This window comes from Epinephelus moara, chromosome 19 (genome assembly GCF_006386435.1).
Source record: "Epinephelus moara isolate mb chromosome 19, YSFRI_EMoa_1.0, whole genome shotgun sequence".
NCBI lineage: Eukaryota > Metazoa > Chordata > Actinopteri > Perciformes > Serranidae > Epinephelus > Epinephelus moara.
The window spans coordinates 32,437,273-32,462,516 of NC_065524.1; the positions used below are offsets into that span (position 1 = coordinate 32,437,273).

At 42.1% G+C, this 25,244-nt stretch overlaps 1 protein-coding gene across 3 annotated transcripts in view; it reads right to left on the minus strand.

The window, feature by feature from the left end:
• Positions 1–25,244, minus strand: part of slc8a1b (solute carrier family 8 member 1b) — a 253,555-nt gene that overhangs the window by 53,390 nt on the left and 174,921 nt on the right. For 2 of the 3 annotated variants that reach the window (XM_050071767.1, XM_050071766.1), the window contains one exon: positions 10,426–10,535. In XM_050071767.1, coding sequence (XP_049927724.1) covers positions 10,426–10,535 — 110 coding nt within the window. Of the gene's footprint in view, positions 1–10,425; positions 10,536–10,858; positions 10,966–25,244 lie in introns of all 3 variants that reach the window. The other variant, XM_050071768.1, reaches the window with a different exon arrangement.

The window sequence follows — 25,244 nt, forward strand, 5'->3', positions numbered from 1 at the left end:
GCCTCCTGCTGTCCTGAGGCTCCTCACAAACCTGCAATATCACGGGGTCATCTGGAAACTTCTAAAGCCTCCAGTGAATGCAGCTTTTTCCTCCACATAGAGGAAAAAGATTCTCCTACATGAAAGACGTGATAGTTACTCAAGATAATCCACAGACTTGTTGTGAGCAGTTTCATGTAGGAACTATTTTCCTTCTACCGAACTACATCCATCAACCGTATCACCACGCAGAAGGAAGTGTGCATCTACTCATAGACGAGAGGCTTGTTCTTATGACAGCAAGTTGTAAACAATAATGGCGTCCTCCTCGGCTGAGCTGTAATGTTAGCTAGCTCAGTGGTGCTAGGTGGGCTAGCAGTAGATGCACACTTCCTCCTGCACAGTGATATGGTTCATGGGTGTTATTTGGTAGAGAGAAAATAGTTTCTCCTCGGGCTGCCCTTTGAAAGTTGGAGATTCGAATTGTCACCCCAGTCTACTGACATTACTTCAAGTTGAGCTGTCATTTTTGTTTTTTTGCCAGGTAGTGTGCTGTGCAGTGTACTGTTGGAAATCCTCAGATTTTGCCGTGGAGTGAGTGCTTGACTTTCACGCTACTCTAGCCCCGTATCCACCAAACACTTTCAGTATGATACCTTTGGAACCAACAGTAACGGTCGAAATGTATATATTTATAATGCTTGAAGATCCAACAGTGGTTACATGAGCCTCAAACCCAGCCACAACTGAGCAGAGTGACCGTCCTCTACTGACCAATCAGACTGCAGTGTTCACAGCTCCACCTTTTAGTACCAGATCTGTGTGCTAGGTACCCCAACAGAGGGGGGACCAAACATGGGGACGGAACAGAACGGTTCCATTGGTACCATCCACAACTTTTCACAGTGGAAATGGAAAAAAAATGTACTGAACTGCTCGGTGTAATCGAGGCTATTGGCACAGTTAGCTGCAGACGTGATGCAGCAGTACAGAGGGGGCGAGACTTTCCACCATAAGGCTCTGAGATAACATTATCTTCTCTCTTCTGCTTGGAAGCAGAAGAGAGCTTGGAATTTACAGTTCACAGATACTTAATACGACACAGTCTCTGGTTTTGGTGTGATATCTAGTGTCAGCAAAATTGTTGCACATTTCCAATCCAGTCCATCATTAGTGCAGTTAGCATTCAAACTTTAAAACTTTATATGGAAAAAAAGAAATGAATTGTTGAATATTTGTATTAAATGGCCAAATCTGATTTGACTGACAAAATTTTGTGTCAGGTACAGCTCTAGTTTCCATATGAAACATGCTCACAGCAAGGTTTGTGGATTATTTTGAGTAATCAGGTCATGATTTCTGAAAACAGACATTGCTGCTGAGATTTTCAAATATATTTCTTAGGTGCTATGAGCACCACAAGCTGAGTGACATCTAGTTCCATTATACAGGAGAGAAGGCAGACATCTCTACAGCCGATATCTTCAACACTCAGCAACTCTGGCAAAACAATCTAGACTGATAAATAGCTCTACAGGTAAGAGGATAAACACACATTTTTTGATTTGGGTGAACTGTCCCTTTAAAGAAGACAAATCCATCCTGCCTATCGTCAACAACACCATTAGACGACTGGTTTGTTGTGCAAATATTAAACATCTGGCTCCACCTGCACAAACAAACCAAAGCTGGATTCAAGTTGACACATGCTCTCTGCCGCTTGTTGAAAGGCGTTCTAGGACATGACGAAAAACTCCTCCAGAAATAGAGGAGGATGAAATAGGTTAATGGAAAAGTAAATCACAAGCCTTTTCATTCTCTCCTGAACAGATGAGAGGCCACTGAAGTATCTGTGGGGAAGCCGATTTGGGTGGAAAGATTGGTGGAGTTTACATTAAAAGGATACAGATACTATCACGCTCTGGACTAGCAGGGACTAATTTATCTGTGTCCGATGGAAGAAACGGTGGTGGAGCTAAAACAAATATAAATCACTGCTTACAGCTGATTTTAGCCTCTGTGTTTTTACATTTATAGGTAGGATGACTAAGAGCCCACACTGCAGGACACTTGGCACATTTGTTTGAAAAGAAATTAAGCTTTTATCCGGTTTTGAAGCACTTCTCAGAGAGGCACTGAACCCTCAACCTGCTTACTCTGTAAAAGTCACTGTGGGTAATGGAAATGTAAATTTTAAGCTGCACGATATCTCATAAACAGCAGCAGCCCTCGACTGTCCATTCAGCGCTGCTACCTGTAAAAGCCTTGTTACTCATTCACGTCTCTCCGGTGCTCGCTAAAGTCAAACAGCTAAAAGAGAAATGATGCACTACACTGTTCTCCTCTCCATCTCTCTAACCGTACAGTGTGTATCGCCTCATATCAGCACAGCAGATGTCAGATCCGGTGCTTGTTTAGTCAGTACATTAATCCTGTCAACTTTTGTTGCTTACAGCCAAATAAAACAATGAAAATGAAACAACAACAACAAAAAAGAGACAAGAATATCAGGCTTTTATGTCTGGCTCAGAGGCGTTTCTCTTATGAAGCACCGGTTTGATGGAAGATGAAACGGGACCTTACTGGATTCCAATAAGAAAAGCTGACTGTGTTCTCACTCGAACACACCCTGAGTGTTAAAGCTGTTCAAGGCACAATTCACACATTAATCAACGCTAGACAGTGAACGTGCCCGTTCTGGTGGGGTTTCAGCTGCTGTCTCTGGGGCAGGGTGCTTAAAAGCGTATTTGAAACATGTGGGGTGGTGCCAAAATGTATTGAGAAAATCAATTTTATGTTCCCGAGTCTCTCTGCAGGGCTCTCTGAGTGAGAAGAGTTAATTTACTGAGAGCCTTTGAAAACACTAATACACAACTAGGGAGGGAAAAAGATGAAAAACAAAATCTCAGTTGGGACACGAGCTGTCGTTATGTCTCTGCTATAAAATGCTAATTTGTAATATATATGAAATATTTCTTTCTAATGGAGGGAATTAATATAAATGGAGACTGCAAGCAGATTGTTTGCTTGTGTTGCTCAGTAATGTGATGGGAACAACTATTCGTAGGGTTGCCACTGTGCTCAGACCAACTCAACTGTCTCCGAGATATCTGTATCCTTTTAAAGACGAGAGGGTCGCACTCAGAAACATAACACTCAAAAAGATTACTTGATCATTTGTTGGGCAATACACACATTTTTCTTCATCACAGACTGATGAAAGCGGCTTCAAAAGTTTCTTACTTTCTGAGTGACACATTTCTGAGTGCGTCCGTCTCATCTTTAAAGGAGCAGTGTATAGGGTTTAGTGGCATCTAGTGGTAGGACTGCAGATTGCAACTAGCTGAAACTTCTCTCGGTTAGAATTTCTTCAGTGTTCATTGTTCAGGAGGTTATTACTGGGAGTCGAATTATCCGCAGAGGTCTCTTCCTCTCAGAAACGAACAGACCCAAAGATTCAAACCGGTAAAAACACTAAATAAAGCAGTTTCATGCTCAAAATCTGTGTTTGGTTGTCCATTCTAGGCTACTGTAGAAACCAACTCAGTCTCCCTCCGAAGTTGTCGCAATCAGGTGCTCGTGTAGTGACTTCTGGAGTCAGACACTGATGAAAAAGATACGCGGCCAGTCGGCATTATTGTTTAACGGTGCCTGGCAGTGTCAGGGGGAAACGTGGCGGGACAACAACGAAAGTTAAGACGGCGGAAGTCCAAGTAGGGCGGGCAGGAGGGGTGGTGGATGCTTCCAACTACCACCACCTATCGCCCAGGAGGCCGATGCTCCCTTCCCATGAGATTATGAAGCCAAACACTCTTCTTTTTTCCTTAACCAACCACGTGTTTGTTGGTGAAGGAAACAAACGTCAATTTGTGGTGTTGTTCCAACGTAAAGAGACTGTATGTAAACGTTCCTGAGAATTTTGAAAGAAGACAATGCATGTAACAGACAGAACTTGACACAGCGTCCCAGAACGTCAACAACCAACGTTCCCAGGGTACCTTGCATGTCATATCTGGACGTGGTAGTCCGTGACCAAATGTCGTTATGTGACGAGATCGGAGGGAGAATGTGTTGTAGAAACGTGGCGGTGCAACATAGCAATCTCCATGGAAGAGAACTCACTCTCCATGTAGAAATAAATGGCTCAACAATTCTAATTTTGAGGTGATTATACACTAAAGAAAACATACTTATATATTACATTCCATTTCTACTAATATACTCCCCTAAATCCCACACTGGACCTTTAAAAAAATAAATAATAATAATAATTAATTGTTAATCGTAAAGACACTATAAGAAAAAAACCTCTTGGCCATAAATATGTATTGATATGTACAAGCATCAATGTTCACAAATGAAAAGCTGTAAATGCGGAAAATTTATTTCATCTTTAACTGATTAATCGCTCTTTACAGCCTAATTACAAATATTGATTTCAGTATTGATTAGTGCACGACTGTTGACTACAGATCCACTGTCAATTCTAATTATGGAAAATGTACGCTTCCTATGTCTATGTTGATTAAATAAAAACAAAAAATTATTTAATAACGCGTCCTTAACATGAAAAAGGTTGAGAATCACTACACCGTCTTAAACCTTTAAACCCTTCAGACAAAAAATCTATTAATTATAAACTAAAAAAAAGACTGTTATTGGTGATATAGTAGATTAAAATGTTAAAATGAGTTTTGAACCAAAATAAAATCTCTCCAAACAATTTTTCCAAGTTGATTGTAAGTTAAAAGGCTGCAACAGTATGTCGCATTTTGCACTGGTGCACTCCCAGCAGGCATTTTAATGTTTATTCACTGCTGAATCAGTCAAACACCATGTTGGAATCACTGTTGAATTATGTTTTGATTCTGAAAGATGACTCAATGTTTAAGTTTTGACCATTGATTATTTTGCAATTGTTTAAATATATTAAAACTTGCAGTTGGATTAACTGCACATTTACACAGATAATACCCAGTGACAAAAGAATAAGGCATCATTCTGAATAAAACACCTGCTGTAAGATGTTTTTCCACACAGAGCTGTTTCAAACACACACAGACAACAGAGACAAGTGTACACACACAAAAGCGTGTGATGGTAAGTGTGTGTACGTGCACAGTCATGGGCTGAGGCCATAAAGATCTATGCAGGGCTAATTTAGCACAGAGAGAGAACCACCGCATCAGCTCATAAAACACACTCATTAAACACACCAACCCACTGCAGCCCCTAAACTGTGTGCGTGTGTGTGTATATGTGTGTGTGTCTGTCTCTGTGCATCCCGGAGGTGTGTTTGATCTCCTGACTGTGATAACGTGATATCCAGCCCTTGTCTTTGATCCTCTCATCACTATAAACACTGCTGATGCCTGGTAAACACACGCTGCCATTAACACAGTGATAGCACCGCTGTGTCTGACTGTGCTTGTGTGTGTGTGTGTGTGTGTGTGTGTGTGACAGAGATAGAGCTACTTTTAATGAGTGTACCCAGTAGAGTTTAAGGGCATAAAACCCCCTTTAGACTGTGCTGAGCTGATTTACCTTAAACCACATCACATTAACACGCATTTGGTTTCACTTAAAACACTTTCTTTCTTCTTAAATAAAACTGCGATTTGCTTCTGAGTTAATATCAAAATTACTGCTGAGAGCACATTTGTTTGTGTGTGCCTGCGTGTGTGTTTGCAGGGCAATAAATAAGTGGGAAATTGCCCGTGTTTTTACAACTCCATATTACATTAGACGGTAACAGAGACGGGGGGAGACGAGCAGCTCGGATGAGATAACAGATGAACACAGTGGAAAACACATGCACAGATGTAGCATGTGACTGAGGTTGCACACCCACACATCTAAAACTACACACACTCACGAGCACATCTGAAACCATAACCGTGTCTTAATTGCACCAATTTGTACAATTTATTTGACAATGATGTGTTTAACGGCGTAACACGACCATTAGCTACAGAAACAGGTAGGTTTGATGGTCTCACTGAAGATGAGAGGCTCCAGTTGTTATATGATCCAGATGAGACGGACTGTTCAGCCTCAAATCTAAATAAACATTTCTCCTCTTACTTGTAGTGCTTTGTATCAATCTAGATTGTTTTGGAGTGAGTTGCAGAGTGTTGGAAATATCGGCTGTAGAGATGTCTGTCCTTTCTCCAGCATAATGGAACTAGATGACACTCAGCTTGTGGTGCTCACAGCCCCAAAAAGTACATTTGAAAAACTCAACAGCAATGTCTCTTTCCAGAAATCATGACCCGGTCACTCAAGATGATCCACAGACCTTGTTGTGAGCAGTTTCATGAAGGAACTGTTTTCCTTCTGCCAAACTACAACCGCAAACTGTATCACTGCGCAGAAGGAAGTGTGCATCTACTCAGGGATGAGAGGCTCATGCTTGAGACAGCGGGAGATGTAAACATAAAAAGCATTCTCTTTGGCTGTGCTGTAAAGTTGAGGTGTGCATTAGCATTAGTGTAGTTCTGCAGAAAGAAACAACCAACAACCAATTTTAGAAGGAAGCGTGCATCTACTGCTAGCTTACATGAGCTTACTAACATTACAGCTCAGATGAGGAGGAAGCCTTCAAAGTTTACATTTTGAAATTCATAAGCATGAGCCTCTCATCCATGAGTAGATGCACACTTCCTTCTGCGCAGTGATACAGTTAGCAGGTGCTATTCAGTATAGAAACTGTTTTCTTTCTACTGTACCCCAACTGCCAACTGTATCACTGTGCAGAAGGAAGTGTGCATCTACTCATGGATGAGAGGCTCATGCTCGGGACAGCGGGAGATGTAAATATTAACAGCTTCCTCCTCCACTGAGCTATAACGTTAGCTGGCTCCTGTGAGCTAGCAGTAGATAGCCGCTTCATCTGCCGGTGATACAGTTGGTGGGTGTAGTTCGGTAAAAAGAAAACAGTTCCTACATGAAAATGCTCACAACAAGGTCTGTGGATTATCTTGAGTAACTGGGTCATGAGTTCCAGAAAGTGACATTGCTGTTGAGTTTTTCAAATGTATTTTTTGGAGCTTGAACACCACAAGCTAAGTGACATCTAGTTCCATTATACTGGAGAGAAGGCAGACATCTCTATGATTTTGTGGTGAACTCTCTTTAAGCTTTGTCTTTGTCTCTTAATATCATGATTCAGGGGAATATTTGTCCTTTATCTTTGCTGACTATGGTTGTTTTTAGGAAAGATGGTCTTTTTGTGACAGATTTTATTTGTAAATCTTGAGAGAGAAGTAAAAGTTCTTTGTTTGCACATCACCACTGTCCTGTGAGAACCATGTTTCTCCAAAACATTATTTCATAAGCTAAGCTGTTGTCAGCTTTGTGATGATACATTTTTCTGATAATCCAGTGGGTTTTTAAATAGTTTATATAACTTAGGAAGTCGGATCATTTTCAGACTGTGTCATATGGCTAGCTGTGTTGTGGATACTATCTCACCTCTTTCTATTGTGGAAGTTTTCTTATGTTTTTTTTTTCATATTTTTCCACAGTTATTAGAGAAACTAGTCCTCAATGATGTGTGCTGATAATATTGTATCAAACCCACAACACAAATAACACCCCTGGTAATAGCAACAGTTTTTCTTAGGATAAAATGTTTTTTCATATGCTATTTGTCTAAAAAAACAAGTTACATTTTTGAGTTAGGAGCATTCGTTGGTGGGATAAAAGTAACATATTTACATTCATTCTCACAGTGAACACCCTTTGGATATGATCTCTATATGTATGTTTTTGTGCCATTGATGTATTAGGAGAGCAGTGACATTTTCAAACACCAGCAGAGAACAGATCTGGAAGCATAAAAATGATGAGAGAACAGGGCAGAGGTAAAGGAAAGAAGGAGAACGGAGAGGACAGGTGTGATTCCCACTGAGTTTTCAGTACAGACCTCTGAGGAGAAGCAGCAGAGGAAAAGTAGAAACAAAAGTAAGAAATCACTGAGACGTACAGAGGGGAGCAGCAGCATCGCTCCTGTGTGTGTTCAACCTGAATCCCAAATCAACAGGCCTGTTAAAACATAAGCGATCAGGGAGCAGCTCTGCGTTTTGTCACTTTAGATATGTGGCATAAGTGCAACTGATGCTTTGATTTTATTCCTTGTAGCGTTGCCAGTTGTAAAGTGCTTTATTTTTCTTGCCAACTTTAAAGTGCTCTTGTCTGGGCTATCGTATTAGGCTTTGCATAAAATAAACATGATTCAAACTGCACAAAGTCCACTGAGACAAATATCACACCTACCCTGTGATGTCCTCTAACCAGTAATGTCCTACTCGTCTCCTCTCTTAGCCTCCATTTTTGGCATTTATGTGCTGCACTTGCTACAGTTCACCTGTCTATCAAACAGTGTGTGCATCAGTGTTTTTCCTGAGTTTTCTGTTATTGAAGTGTTGGTTTCTGCAGAGGGTGCTGTTCACTGTGTCCCAATTCTATACCACATACTAAATGTATACAGTTACTACACTAATCTAATTCTTTTGCAGTTGTTACACAAGAGATGAACACTATTAATTGTTTTACACTGACAGGGAATTATACAATACATGCACTGCAACTTTAGAATAGCACTAATTGGACTTAAGGGGGCCTATGTGCTCATTTACAGGTTCAGGCCCCCCTCCCGAAAAAGCAAAGTCTGCTCTGACTGGTCAGCATATCTGAGTCTTTTGTATCACTAATGAAAGCTTCTTAACCAAAATCTTTACAATCTAACAAGTTCAAGATGGAACCTAATCCAAAATAATCCAAAAATATTAACAACATCAGTAACCATGATTACTGGTTTCCCTGGCGTTAGCATGTAGCTACATGTAGCAGGGTACTTGCAGCCGGCTGAGTGTAGCGGAACTTTACACTGTGAGAAATGCCCCCCAAAAATCTTCTAAATCAAAATCTTCACAAGCAGATACATTCCAAATCAGAGAGAAATTAACAACATCAGTAACCAAGATTACAGGTTGCCCTGATGTTAGCATGTAGCTACATGTAGCATGGTGCTTGCAGCCAGCTGAGTGTAGTGGAACTTAACACTGTGAAAAATGCCCCCCAAAAATCTTCTAAACCAAAATCTTCACAACCGTCCAAAATCAGGGAGATATTAACAGCATTAACTACCAATATTAAAGTTTTCTCTGATGTTAGCACATAGCTACATGTAGCAGGGTACTTGTCACTGGGGAATGACTTTAAAGGAGTAGAGCTACACTTTCTATTGTGAAAAATCTAAAAAAAAAAGGTTTCTAAACCAATATCTTTACAACCTAACATGTTCCAGCAGGAATATGATCCAAAATCAGGGGGATATTAATAACACTGGCAACCAAGATTACAGATTTCCCTGAGGTTAGCATGTAGCTACATGTAGCAGGGTACTTGTCCCTGGGGAATGACTGTAACGGAGTAAAGCTGCACTCTCCATTGTGAGAAGTCTCCAAAAACAGCTTCTAAACCAATATCTTTACAATCGAACATATTCCAGCAGGAATATGATCCAAAATCAGGGGGATATTAGCAACACTGGCAACCAAGATTACAGGTTTCCCTGACATTAGCATGTAGCTACATGTAGCAGTGTATGTAATGCAAACACCTGCAGTAATCTTAAGTGCTATACTGTAGGAATCTGGACTTGCTTGTTGCAGCCCTGTGTCCTTTCATGGTGGAACCCAAGCATATGCTGTTAGGAATGAGCCTGTGCTGCCTGCATTTCAAATTTAAACGCAGGTGGTTCCTTGAACCAGCCAGCTTCCTAGATGTTCCTTCAAATTCCTGCACCAGTCGAAGGGCATTCTTCCCAAACTGATGAGCAACATGTTGGTGAAGGATCTCAGTCATTCAGGTCATGGTAATCTTAAGTGCTATACAGGTAGGCAACTGGACTTGCTCAAGCAGTAGTGTGCCTGGAGCAGATATAAAGAAATAATTCACAAGCTGATGTCAGCTTGTCTCTGAAGTATAAAAAAACCCTTTGGAAAAGAGTATTCGGAAGCCTGAGGGATTTCTTTTAAGTATGTTTGCCTCATTATATGAAACTTAACACATGTTTAATATGAACATCTGACAGTACATTATTATATAGCTTTTTAAGATGTTTCTCCAGCAACCATAGCAAGTTTGATCTTTCTGGCTATGAGTAGCTCCTCTATTATCTTTGTGCAGTGCATTGAGGTGGAAATTTAGAGTTTTTAAACTATGTATACTCAGAGTATGAACACACCTGCATAGAACTGGAACACATGTATAATCTGCACAGCAGCTGCATTAGCAAATCTTTCATGAACTGACTACAGTGTGATTAAATCTTGTGTTGTATTGATGGGTGATAAAAAGTTAAATCTGTGATTAGCCTGTTGATTCAGGATTCTCCAAAACCCCATGAAGTGCATTCTCAGTGCTGATTGGCTGTCACACCTGTCCGTTCCTTCCCGCTGCGTCTCCATTCGGGGGTTTCAAGCACAACGTAGAAGGAGGACTGCTTATTGTACTCCTCCCGGTCTAAGATCCTAACGGTTAGGGTCTTCCTGTATGGGACAAACACGTACACACACACATAGAGGGAGGTGGTGAATGCATGCATGGTAAACAAACATCATGGCAAGGTATGTACACAAAACACACACACACAACACACACACACACGAGGTGGAGCAGTGGATGTGGTGAGATGAGGTGATCCACAACCTGCTGCATGTTCACCGTCATAGTGAGGACACATCAGGATGTAGGAGCAAATCAAGATCTCCTCCTGTGTGCCTACACGTGTTGAGAACATGCAGCCTCTGCAATGTGGCGGACACTCTGGGGTTGAGGGGTCAACGTTCAGGAGGCTCACCCCCTTCCTGACCTTTGGTGTCGTTGCTCTCCACCAGGCGAGGCTCTCCGATCTCTACGTAGAAGGTTTTGTTCTTCTCGTACTCCTCGTCGTCGATTATTTTCACCTTGATGGTTTTACTGAGGAAGGGGAGGAAGGAAGAGAAGAGGAGAAGGAAGAAAAGTCAGGAAAGGACAGGCTGGAAACTGGAAAGCTAAGAGGAAACAGAAAAGAGCAGCACTTGGTTTTCCCACAGGCACCTAAACTTTCAAGACCTCCAACATTTTACCTTTAATACTGATAAAACTTTATATTTCCACCTCATCTAACCATAACATCTGAAGAAGGATTAATCTCGTGTGGTATCGGAGCAGCTCACATTAGTCTGACAAGACTGATCTGATAAACTCCTCACCCTGCCAGCCTGCGGTCCTGTTCAAAGCTCAATTCAATGTCCCGCTCCAGCCTGATATCAGCCTAAAAAAAAAACCTTTGTCACTTGGATGCTAAAAGCTAAATGAAGTCTGGCAGTGGCTGGAGAGTTTACCAGCTCTATTAGTCACTTTGGCAGGTGAACAATCGTGAATCACGATGATAAATTTGGCTCGTGTAATCAAGAAGCTTTCAGGATCCAGCGGCAGGTTTACAATTTCACTATTTTACACATGATTTGCTTCCCACTTCTATGAGATTATTTGACGATCTAATCCAATGCAATGGCAATTGTTGAAGTCTGAATGTGTGTAATTTCTAAATGGATTATTCTACATTTATAAAGCAAAAGATGCCTGTGGGAAACCGGGACAATTCGCAGTCAATTCAGCCGATCCAAGCACTCGGTTTTCATTAAGATCTCCAATGAAGGGTTGCAGTCAAAGGTTGTGATGTTCAGACTGTAAGAAATAACTAAAAATGAGTGCTTTAGCAAATTAATTGTGGATTCTTTTCATATTTTTGGCTGAATTCACAGCGAACTGACGCATACCGCAATCCTCAAAGGTGAACAGACCAGCATATAGACACGTCTGAGACATTAGAGGAATAGGAAATCATCCAAGAGCATGCGCAATGAAAGGAGAGACTGAGCAGGAAAATAACAATGAAGGAGGAGTGAGTATATTTAACAGAAGGAAACTGCTGCTGCTGCAATTAACACCTTCAATTAACACCTTTAACAAGACACATGTAAGACACCGATATAACCAGCTCGTTTATGATTGAAGCCAAGAGAAAGTGCTCAGGAATCAGTACAATAGTACACTGAACATGCCACAACTATAAGCAACATCACGTCTGGTGCAACAACTTGCTGAAATATATTACAAAAAAGTCAGTGCCACACGTACAGATAGTTCTGTCGTATCCAAACCATTCAATGTCTGATTTAGTAAACAGCAATAAAGCAGCCTGCATTCTGCCGATGACCAACGACCAGCCAATGATTTCTCTCTCTGAGTTTTCACCAATACTTCAGCCGCCAAGTGTTGCTCCTATTCTTGACCAACCAAATGCTCCAGTAAGACTCAGCAGAGTGTGTGTGACTATGCTGTGGCACTTGGCCTCAGTCATGTTTGGCAGGAAAGCTAATATCTGAGGTCACAGAGCTATGGAGCGGTACACAGTGTGTGTATGTGTGAGTGCTTGTGGGCGTATGTGTGAATGTGTGTGTTTATCTGTGTTTCCAGTCTGGAACAAAACCCGTATCCTGATCCAAATCCACTACAGGCAATAACAAAGACATCTGAGAGAATACTCATAATCTGGCCTATAGGGTGTGAAATGGGAACACACACAAACACGCACACTTATATAAGCCATTATCGCTGATCGCAGACCTGCAACCTGTTTTAAATCTTCAGCCAGCACTGTGTTACTGCATTACATTCATCTAGCATACAGTCTGCACTGATGGAAGAAGTCTGATCTAAATAAAAGTTGCAACACAACACTATAAAGTACTAAAAGTGGAGATGTAATATTAGCGTAAAGGTACAGTGTGTAAGATTTAGGGGGATTTAGTGGAGTCTAGTGGTGAGGGTTGCAGACTGCAACCAGCTTAAACAAGTCCCGGTTAGTATTCCTTCAGTGCTGACTATCCTCAGAGGTCTCTTTCTCTCCAAAACAAACGGACCAGATGATTAAAACAACTGAAAACACTAAGTAAATGAGTTTGACGTTACAAATCAGTGTTTCTCTGACACTGTGTGGCACATCAGAGACAGGCAGCTAACCTAGCACCTGCTAATGTGCAATCTCCTGTTTTCTCTGGTGACTCAAGATCCAGATATTCAGGTTTTACTGGGAGCTGAATTATCCATAGAGGGTGTCTGACTCTGTGAGGGCGCTTTCACACCTGCCCTGTTTGGTTCGGTTCAATCGTACTCAAGTTCGTTTGCCCCCTATGTGCAGTTTGTTTGGGCAGATGTGAACACAGCAGTCACACTCGGGTGTGCACAAAACAACCAGACAACAACGAGACCGTGGTCTTCGTCCGAACTCTGGCGCGGTTCATCTGTGGTGAGAACGTGTTCCGACCTGGATCTGAACCAACTGCAGTCACATGACACATTGTTTGGGTTAAACATGAGCATGTTACAGTCCTGGAGGATTATTAATGTGCACCTCCTCCTGTACTGCCTTAATATGCACATTCAGCACATCCAATGCATCAAAACATTGTTTTCTAGTTGGAGCCGCGCCTCGTTTTCAAACTGTATGGTTTGACTAAAATGAACAATGACAGCAATATAGTCCACGATGAGCAGCGCTAAAATCAACCTGCGTAGTTGTCCCTCCATTGTGACATTAGAAAGTGTCACATTTATCTTGCAAGTGTACTCTTCTTCAACATTTGCTTTACTTCCTGGATTTTTCCCACATGGAAATTCTGACCAATCAAGAGCAGCTTTCTCACACAAGGCATTTGATCTGCTTGTAAATGCTGTCGTGAGAACATGAACCAACTCTAGGCAGTTATACAACTTTGTGACACAATGAGTCCCTGATTCAGACTGAAGGAGACAACTCTAGGTCTGAGAGCAGCCTAACACACAGACCCAGTGATTTAAACTGGTAAAACACAGAATAAAGCAGGTTCACAAAAAATTTAACAGAATTGAAGTACAATAATTTTCCTCTGAAATGAGCAAATGGAAATACTCAAGTAAAGTACAAGTACCTAAAAAGTGCATGACTAAATCAACATTTGAACCTCCTACCACCAACAGCGCTGGCATCCCCATCATAGCTCACTGAAGACAGAAGACATGAAGCAGCCTACTAATCATCTAATTAATCACAATAGCAAACGGGTCAATCTGCCAGCTGCACAACACCAACACAGCGGAGGGCAAACCATTAAAATATCATATGCAAACAACCACACACACACACACACACACACACACACACATTCACCAGGGGTTAACTCATTACGCCAGAGGGATTAGTTCATTTATCACTGTCCTGTAAGAGCAGACGGAGACTGTTCACCTTCTGGCCTTCAGGCTGCCACTTAACACTCACAGCTGAAGCAGCTCAAGTGATGGAGTAAAACCCTCCCCTGCCTCAAGGTGGAGCCCTGGAGCAAGGCACTTAACCTACCGACTGATGAAGTGGAAGTGCTCAGGGAGGAGCAGTGTTTGCAGTCCCAGTGGGGAAATCACTGCTGCTACGACTACTTCAGTTAATACAAGGCTTATTATGAGTGGTGCAGCGTTTTACAGCACAAAGTCTGTGTTTCATTGAGCTTTACCAACTTGTTGATTGGCTCCTTCTCTTATAGAGGGTGTCCTCCCTGAGCAGCTGCACCGTCCTCGTCAATTTGCATCCACTTTGCTATCAAAGCTCTCATTAAAAGTCCACAGCAGTTAACACACATCACAGACGAAGAGGATTTTGGGCCCTATTTCCTTTTAAAAAAACAAAAACATTTCTTTCCAATTAGCAATGTTTTTGCATCATTAACCTAATCTCTTAATGCCTTTGTAAACCGTTTTACCACTGACGACTTTCTGATGTGTGAAACTTAAAAGACTTGCTCTCTGGAAAGATAATAAAAATTGTGATTTAACGTCATATATTACCATAAAAATGAGCAAATGAATCAGTTTTACAGAGGCAGACTGGGGGACTCCTTATTTCCCCCCAGTTCAGGAATAATGACTCCTCTGTTGAAGCTGGCAAACCTCACACACGACCATCGCGCTGCAAACACACACACATATTCTCATATACTTGAGACAGAGCATCAATGCAGAAATAATTCATCCACCTCCATCGTCTTTATCTGCACCCCTCTTTCTTGTTTCACACACTTCCCTCCACATGACAAACATGCTGGCTGTACAGTACGCTGTCCCATTGCCATGGCAACGCAATGTTTGGGTAACCAACAGGGGCGGGGAAGATTGTTTCCAGACCAATGATGTGTGTGTGTGAGTGCATACTGACAAGTGAGTGTGTTTGAGAGAGAGAGAGAAAGAGGTCACACACTGCACACACACTGCCCTGATTTGTTTGTGTGTGTGTGTGTGTGTGTGTGTGTATAATAATGTGTGTTGGAGACTTTGATATTACACAGTGACCCGAGTGTTTGTAGCGAGCCGTGTCTCTCTGTGTGTCTGTATTTGATCACATGTTAATCTACAAACTGTATATACAGTAACGGCAGTGTGAACAAATGTTTCTCTCGCTGTGTGAGTATGTGTGTGTGCCAGGTGATGGTTCAGTAAGAATAATAGAGTATGAAATGTTTTGGGAAACTCGTCATGGTGGCACACTGAATGTAAAATTCACACTCTTTACACACAGGCATGTTTGTACTTTTATACTTGTAAGGACCCTCACTGACACACTGCATTCCTTCGTCCTTTATGTTGACCTGAAGCTGAACCTATAGCAGAATGTATATGCCGTAACTATGGCGTAGTCTCTGTACGCCATAGCCTGACATACACCTCCCCAGAAATGTAACTACACACCATAGTGACACAGACCTCCTGTCTGTTTCTGTAAGCTGAAACCATTTCCCTCAGTGACAACGAAGCTTTTATTTACTTTAATTTCACAGATAAGAAACAATAAATTGTGAAGACAATAAAGCCTCCACAAAAATAGCATTTAAAGTCTTGTGTGTGATTTATCCTGGCTTCATATGAGCAGAGGAAATCTCTGCTCGTTGCTAGGCTAATTTATACAATGTTGAATGTCATAGGCTTGTGCTAATAACATTAGCATGTTGTATTTGTTTGGAAAACGTGTTAAGTATAAGACAGTTGTTTTCGTCAGTGAACCTTGTGAGATACAATGCAGTCAAATTTTGTGATGTTAACTATAAATGTTGCTGTTGTCCCTGGCTTCATATGAATAGAAGAAAACTCCACTAGCTGCTATGCTAATTTATGCAATGTAAAACGTTGTAGGCTTATGCTAATCATGTTAGCATGCTGTATTTGTGGGGAAACTTTTCTATAACTTTGCTTGTTATAATGGAGCCGAATTTTGTAACATTACCTTTAAATGTTGCTGTTATTCCTGGCTTTATATGAGCAGAGGAAAACTCCGCTAGCTGCTAGGCTAATTTACGCAATGAAAAATGTTGTAGGCTTATGCTGATGATTTTAGCATGTTGTATTTGTCAGGAAACTTGTCTGAAAAAAGACAAGACACAGGACTGTGAAGTTATAATGAAGCTGAATTTTGTGATGTTAACTTTAAATCTTGCTGTTATTCCTGGCTTCATATGAGTAGAGGAAAACTCCACTAGCTGCTATGCTACTTTACGCAATGTAAAATGCTGTAGGCTTATGTTAATCATGTTAGCATGTTGTATTTGTGGGGAAACCTTTCTAGCGAAGACAAGAGTTTTGTCTGTGAACTTTGTGAGTTACAATGGAGACAAATTTTGTAGGCTTTTGTTTAATATTGCGCTGTTAGGCTGTGTTTAATTAGCCCAATGGCGTGAGCTCAGCATTCTGTCTTACTGTCTGTATTAGTCTGGCCCCGCTGCCGCCCCAAACACTTCCTGAAATTAAAATCCAGCTGGAGCCAATAAGGGGTCCGCACTGTAGTAGACAATGAAAGCAGGCAATCAGGGACTGCATTGCAGCTGATGACGTAAAATGAAGGCAGCAGCTTGCAGAACAGTAAAGGCGGCTCCTGCTTGCTAGTAAACACAGCAATAAGTAAAGCTATTGCAGAAATAAAGTCAACAACAGCAATTGAACAAGAACAAGAGTGTTGTTGTGGAGTTTCTTGGTGGAAAAGACGTTTTTGCCGTTCTTCTGACTGGATTTGACAAAGCTGATGATGACGAAGATGTTTCCAGATGTTTTGTTACTCTGACCGGCTGAAGGAGTTTGTCTCTCAAGGTGAGTACTCCTGCCTACTGAAAGTGTTTGAGGCAGCAGCAGCAGCAGGGCCGGACTGAACAGAATGTTGAGCTCACACCATCAGGATGGTCTTGTTTCTCTTGGATGGATAATGTTTTAAGTGTGTTTTGAATCAATCAAACTACACAGCACTTTACAGTGTGGCAGTGTAATTACAGAGTGACCTCGACACACCACCACACAAGTATAAATGTTCACAATGGAGTCGGCCACTTGTGTAGGCACACAACCAGCCTCACCCTGACATTAACCCTAAAACCATGACTCTCAAAAAGCCCTTCTAAAAGAAGCCCGGCAAAAACTTTCCCAAAAATGTTCAAACTCTCGAGGCATGTGAGCCAAGTTTGTCCTCACAGGGAGAGAAATACCATAACACAGCCTCACACAGACAGAGGTGGTATCACACTAGCATGGCAGCATTCACATTTGTGTCACACCAGCATGCTTTCACGCCCACACACTGAAGCTGCAGGAATTCAAACATGCACACGCACAACCTCACACACACACACATTACTCCAGGGACCATGATGCGTGCACATCTGTGTTTCCACAGAGATGTCCTCCATCCAACTTTGCGGAAAAAAAAAAAAAAGCATAAAAAAAAAACCAAGTGAACATCTGAGCAGCTGCGACAGATCTCAACACTTCTCCATCACACTCCATCTCCTCTTTCTCTCCCGCTGTTTCATCTGCCGTTTCTCTCCTTTGTCTTTCATAAACAAGATTCCTGCAACACTTTTAACACTTGGCCTCCGTCGGAGTTTACAAAACATTTCACTGAAACTCTCAAATAGAGAAAACGTCCCTAGAATTAGCCTGCAGGGTAAGAAATAATGGAATAAACAGCTTGACTTGGTTATGTTGACACAGTGGATACAGTCACACACCTTTGCCAGCAGGTGATCTGAACGTGCCAAAAATATAATATCACTGTCTGTTCACGTTGGTGACCTCCACTTTTCCTTTTTGCTCATCAAGTTTGTTCATGTATCTGTTGTCATGATTTTCCACCCTCGCCTCTTCGTAAGATAAATGATTTCTGCAGGTTTTTGGCTCTGGGTGCTCCGACAGTTTGGACCCTGAATATTTGCCATGATGCTTTGAGAAGTGGCGACTGTCTGAGCTCTTTTAAAGGAGTAAACATAAATTACCCTCACGTCCCTGATGTTCCATGATAACAATAGATTGTTTATTTCCAAAGAGAGAACACTAGAAGTTGAAACAGCACAGGGAAAGAACTGTCGCAATGTTTGTCAGTTTTATTGCTGGAGATTAAGCGAATTTATATCAAATAAGCCACAGAAAACTGTTTAACAAACAAATGTGCGTGTTTCTTATGTAACATCTTACATTACGAATGGGAAATATATTAAAACCACAAGCATGTGCAGTTGATTCCTGCAGTGTGTGCTTTTATTGTCATTTATACATAAGAAACTCAGAAGCACAAACTACATATATAATATATAATTTGGAGTGTATGTCTGAGTTCAGACAACAGGCAGTTCAGATTTTTTTCTCAAATCGATCTTTCAGACAGACTGTCTGCACTGTTATTTCCAAGTGTTTGGATCATAATTGTGTGTCCAGACGTCACCAACCTATCTGCATGGGTTGCTGTGGTAACTATGTAGGCGTCGGTAACTCATAGCTACGCTGCTGATGCAGCTTCTTTAACACAGAAGTATGAGAAATGGAGGGCCATCATTTCACCCTCCAAACAACGGCAGAAAATTTATTTTGGTGTCTGTCCATGGACTGATGTTCTCCGTGTCTAACAGAGGTAAAAGTGCACTTACTTATTTCTTGTTGTTAAACTATATGTGTAAATTTAATATATGATTTTAGCCATGATTTCATCTTGTTTGGACTGCTAATATGAGTTTTGTAGACTTTTGTTCCATTAACTTTTTACCGCCATTTGCAATTCAGCGAGCTGCCTTGTGTCACCTACGCGACCAACACATGCATGTCCTGTCCACACACGCTACACATGCTGTCTCTCTCTGCTAGTTGCAGCATGGACGTGGGGGCAACAGGCCAAGCATAGCACCCCAGACATCCCTCTCCCCAGCAATGTTTTCCAGCTCCTCCTGGGGGACCCCAAGGTGTTTCCAGGCCAGATGAGATATGTAATCCCTCCAGTGTGTTCTGGGTCTGCCCCGGGGCCTCCTACCAGTGGGATGTGCCCAGAACACCTCTAACTGGAGGTGCCCACGAGGCATCCTGATCAGATGCCCGAACCACCTCAACTGACCCCTTTCGACACAAAGGAGCAGTGGATCTACTCCGAGCTCCCTCTGGATGTCTGAACTCCTCACCCTATCTCTAAGGCTGAGCCCAGACACCCCACGGAGGAAACTCATTTCGGCCGCTTGTATCCGTAATCTCAATCTTTTGGTCACTACCCAGAGCTCATGATCATAGTTGAGGGTTGGGACGTAGACGGACCAGTAAATCAAAAGCTTTGCCTTCTGGCTGAACTCCCTCTTCACCATGATGGTCCGGCATAGCGCCCGCATCACTGCAGAAGCCGCACCAAACTGCCGATCCATCTCACGCTCCATTCTACCTTCACTCGTGAACAAGACCCAGAGATACTTGAGCTCCCTCGCTTGAGGCAGTAACTTATGTATCACTCTAGATTTGATGTTGTCATTGTTGTTTTGTGTCATGTTGTGAGTGATGCCATTACACTTTGAAATCCAATTTGAAACATCTGTAGAAATGTGATTGGAATGACATTTTAAACCACCTCCAAATGTGGTTTGGATCTGATTTGCAGGAAATGCTTTTCATGTGGTTTTTTGCTGTCTAGACTTTCTAAGATCAGTCTCGATACAATCTGGATTTGCCAAAAATGGATATGAACACGGGCTATGGTGTCATCAGTAACAGGTTCTTTGACCTGAAACAAACTGCAGCATTTCCTACGACTCCACTGTGACTGCCTCTGCCACTGCGACTTCAAAGTAAAAGCCCTTTCGCATGCTGTCTTTGAGTTGTTTTTTCCATTTGCTATTTAAACGTTTGCTTTCTAGGTTTGTACTGTATCTAGGATCTTGTTGAGAAAACAAAGTTGCCAGTGTGCGGTTACCCAGAGAGCCTCTCTGTTGCATGGCACATATTTGACACCAACAAAGCACTTTCCTCTGCCTCACACACAAACACAAATACACAGGAAGTTGTAAAGCACCGCTGGCAGCGCAGCGCCGGTCACTCCCCTTTCCTCAGCAACCTGCCTTAGCGACGTATTTGGATCGGAAAATTTGAGTTTGGGAACCACAGCTTTATTTTAGGTTTGAGGAAAAAATGCTGCCGCTCAGCTGGTTGATGTGTGTGTGTGTGTGTGTGTGTGTGTGTGTGTGTAGGACACCGGATAAGGGGACAATCAGATCCAAGTTACATGACAGTGATGGAACAAACCTGTGTGTTTATCTTTGTGTGTGTGTAGCTGTGATTGTAATCCTGACATGTCGATAAAAATGACATGTTTCATCACGTTTACACAGTCGGTGTGTGTTCATATGCATCTTTTGTCCGACCTGTTGTTGTTTAAATGTGAGTGGAAAAGTGGGAGGTGTGTGTGTGTGTGTGTGTGTGTGTGTGTGTGTGTGTGTGTGTGTAAAAGAGCTGGCTTTTCAGACTGTGAACTGGTTTGTTTGTGTGGAACAGATTGCTGGTGGGTGGACTTCGGTCGCAGACTAAACAAAAGAAGGTGTGTGTGTTTGTGAGAGCAGTTGTGTGTAGTGTGTCCTTGCGGGAATGGATGAAAGAGTGTTAGTATGGATGTGTCTGTGTGTGTATTTACAGTCTGTGCAGTTTCAGCTTATAAATTAAGAGCCACTGTTTGACATACGGAGGACAAGAGTGTGTGTTTGTCTGCACTAATGCAAATGTGAACATGACAGTAATTTTATTAGCGGGAGCGTGTGAATGCTTATGTGTGACACAGCTTAATAGAGAGAGCACTTAGTGTGTGTGTGTGTGTGTGTGTGTGGTGTTTACATGCAGTGGTTTTATAAGACAAAGCTGATAATGATGTTGGCTGCAGTGCTAAACCACAACAATAGCCTGACAGTGCTCAGCCAGGCCTCCTCTAATAAGCTCCAGTCTGCTCACTAATACACATAATCCTGACTTTATGGAGGCTAATGGAAACACAAAAAAGGTTACACACACACACACCTGCCGCAGGGCCGCCGTAGGTCCCACACGGACCTCAGGGATCCCAATTTATCTCCGTGTGCCTCTCTGTCCCTCTTATTATAAGATGTTTGTTCTGTGACTCTGTGCGGTCGGCTGAGAGTCACAGAGTCACAGAGTCTGATTTAACATTTATCATGTCACTGCAGCTTTTGATTCTTCAAACACTTCAAACACTCATTGTCTGGCAGCTGTTTCGTGGGAAGACATCACTGGAATCTTGATTGTCTAATGTGTTCAGCTATAAATTTGTCACATCATCAATACATTTCCTTATGAAGAATTAAGACAGTAGACTGAGCGCCTCAGGCAGAGCTCTAAAGCAGAGAACATTTAATTCATTTAATGTTCCTTGAAATTCAATTAAAGTGAATTTGTTTGCAAGATAACGTAAAAAATACAGCTACCACAGATGAATTCATTAAGGCAGAATATCAGGGGATTTATTTAGCAGATTATTTTAACATCATTAGCTGTTAATAGCCCTGTTCACACTGCATGTTCAAGGTGGGAATGTCACATTATTCCGCTTCACTGTTGTTTATAAAAGGTGCGATCACAGAACGGTGAAATGGGGGGAACATACTTTTTAATTTCATATTTCTCACACAGATACAGTCTTTGGAACAAATCCCTAGGCGTATTGATCCAGTGTTAAATAAAGTGCACTCAGTAGAATGCAGATCTCCATGTTCTAGTAGTAACAGCGCCAAATTGATGTCTGTGTAAAAGGGACAGTAAGACGAGACCATGGACGGGATGGGGGCGATGTTTTGACAATGTGTCATGCATGCAACCTGCTGTTGGGCAATTTAAAAAGCAGCTGTTAGCAGTTAGCTGCTAACTCAGAGGAGAAGAACAGCTGCTGAAAAAAGGTCGGGGAGCTCCTTATCCTCAGAGCAGAGGGTGAGATCAGTTGCCACAGAACAGGGACGGTAATGATTGTTATTTTCATGTGTTTAAATTGTTATTGTTATATATAAAGTGTTGCAGACGCCCAGTTAAGACCAATGATTCACGACGAGACAAAGACGATTTAGAAAGTTGCAGAGAGAAAAGTAGCAGCGGTGTGAACTGGCCGGTCTGAACTCGACTCAAGCCGGCTGATGGTGTCACCTGCAACTCAGCTGGTCACATCACTGGCGGCTGGTTTTAGAACGTAAAGCATGTCACCTGTTTCAGCCAGTCTGACCTCACGGTGTACTGGTGTCGGACGGTGGGTCGCTGCTGCTGCTCGCTGTATGTGCTTATGCCCCCTCACACACGCACATTCTCACCAGCTGATTAATTGGCGCTGCTTACTTATATTATTGTGGCGTATTTATTATAAACACAGTCCATCTGATACTCGTTTTGTTTCGTTTTTTGCCGTTTCATCACTACTACAAATGCAGCTGTAGCCAGTATCTCACTATCACTGTCCTCATTCATATTTTAGGAAGCTACAAATTATATACAGCTACAAAATAAACCCGAAAAGCTGCAAATCAGAACAGAAGTACAGAGAGTTGTTGCACCATCTCATCTAGTTGCATTGGTGTGATACGGCACGTTTTCAGAATGTTGCAGAACGGCGCATTGCACGTAGTTGCCTGTTTCAACTCGTCACTAATCTTTGGTCTGAACTGAGCATAAAAGCACACACTGGAGCTAAAAAGAAAGCAGAAGCGGTGTAATAAAGGGACTCTGTAGTGACCCTATAGAGTGATCTCTACGTAAAAAGGGCTATTGTGTGTATTTGTAATGCCTCTTTGCTGATTTCTCAACTCCTAACTTTCAATATTGTACAATATTGTAGTTGTTAATACAGTTAAAAACTCCTCTTTGAGTTTTTAAAGTGCTAGATTAAAAAAAAGTAATGTAATTGTCAATTTCTTGTATTGAAAATGTTTCATAGGCTTGTCTCAGATCTGAGAAGCCAGAGTTCCCCTGAACGCAGCAGCAACAAAGCTTTACTTCATTACCTTGTAATAACATCATAACTGATGTAACACAAAAAACCAAATGCTTGCTGTTATTGATTATGTATCTCTGCAAGTTTATTTTTATACTTTAATGAAATTAAATGAAAACTGGTGGCTGCCTGGGAGGAAGAAAATCAATCTCAAACCTGTGGTAAAACATATTTGTTATGAGTGAGAAATATGGTTATGGTTAGATTCTCCAATGCCCAGAGGGAAAACATAAATCAAGGTTTGACTGGGAAGCGTCCAGCAGCCAGCTGTTGAAGGCACTGTAACTTTTCCCTGGATTCATCCATTGTAGAAAAAAGTTGAGCTCAATAACCCGTTTGTGTTTCCTTCGAGAAGCTTTTACAGCCTCCTCAGCTCAGCCAGAGGGTTGTTGAGGAACTGCAGCGACAGCCATTTTGCTTGTTTTCTCAGCTCAGAGTCACTTTATCAGTCTGATACTAAACAGGGCCATAAAAATAATGTTTATGATAATGGTCATTTTCATTGGACAGCACTATGCAAAACAGTTGACGAAGCCATAAACAAGCAGCCATTCTCCATTTTTGTCCAACTGGTGTGTGTGTGTGTGTGTGTGTGTGTGTGTGTGTGTGTGTGTGTGTGTGGGAGCGCCTGAGAGTGTAAGTGTGTGTGCGCGTCAGACCCTCCTCTGCGACTTTTAAACTATTTTCTATCATCACAGGGAGTTTCCCAATCTTCTCCCTCTTTCTCCTTCAGCACCCCCCCTCCCTTCATTCCTAGTATATCTTGTTAACCTAATAAGGAGTTTGGAAAATCCTGGGGACTCCCTCACACATGTGCACACACAACCATAAACACACACACACAGGAAACGTCTTTGGGGAGCTTGTAAATCTGATTAGAAACACATATGACTGTGTGTTAGAGGAGGAAGAAGACTGGCCTCCATCACAGCCATGGTTTAGGAACTACTGCAGCTAGTAAGCTAACGGCTAACATGCTAGCAGGATGGGAACATGGTTGCACTCGTCAGTTTCAGAGCTCCTTTCTTCTCCTCTGTACTGGGCTGTGACTTCATCCTGGTACTTCCCCCCCAACGATTGTACATCACCTAATCCAATTGTCACTGAAGAGGCAGAAAATGCTCTTACAGCTAGCGAACTTGCTAAAGTCAGTTAAAATGGCAGCTACCTTGAGTTGAATTTTGTCGTGTGCATGTAGTGCCACTTGTTTCAGTACCAGTAGCACCTGACACGTGCACATGCACAGTTGAGTTGTGGTTCGCTTCAAAGGTCATGTGACCAGTGTTGGTGGCACCACTTTACAAGTTTACAAATATTGGTCACCTATAACTATGAAATGAAGGGATGCTTTGCTGCCTCGTCCCTTCATCCCTCACCCTTCATCCCCCATCTCTCTACCCTCATCCCCTCATCACTTCATCCCTTGTCCCTTTGACCCTCATCTCTATATCTCTTGTTCTTCATCCCTTGTCCCACATCCCTTCATTACATCATCCCTTGACCCTCATCCTTTCATCTTTCACCCTTCACCCCCCATCTCTACTCTCATTCCCTCATCCCTTCATCCCTCATCCCTTTGACCCTCATCTCTTCATCTCTTGTTCTTCACCCCTTTATCACATCATCCCTTGACCCTCATCCTTTCATCTTTCACCCTTCAACCCCCACCTATTACCCTCATCCCCTCATCAGTTCATCCCTTTATCACTTGTCCCACATCCCTTCATTGCATCATCCCTTGACCCTCATCCTTTTTGTCTTTCACCCTTCAACCCCCACCTATTACCCTCATCAGTTCATCCCTTTATCCCTTGTCCCACATTCCTTCCCTCATCAGTTCATCCCTTTATCCCTTGTCCCACAT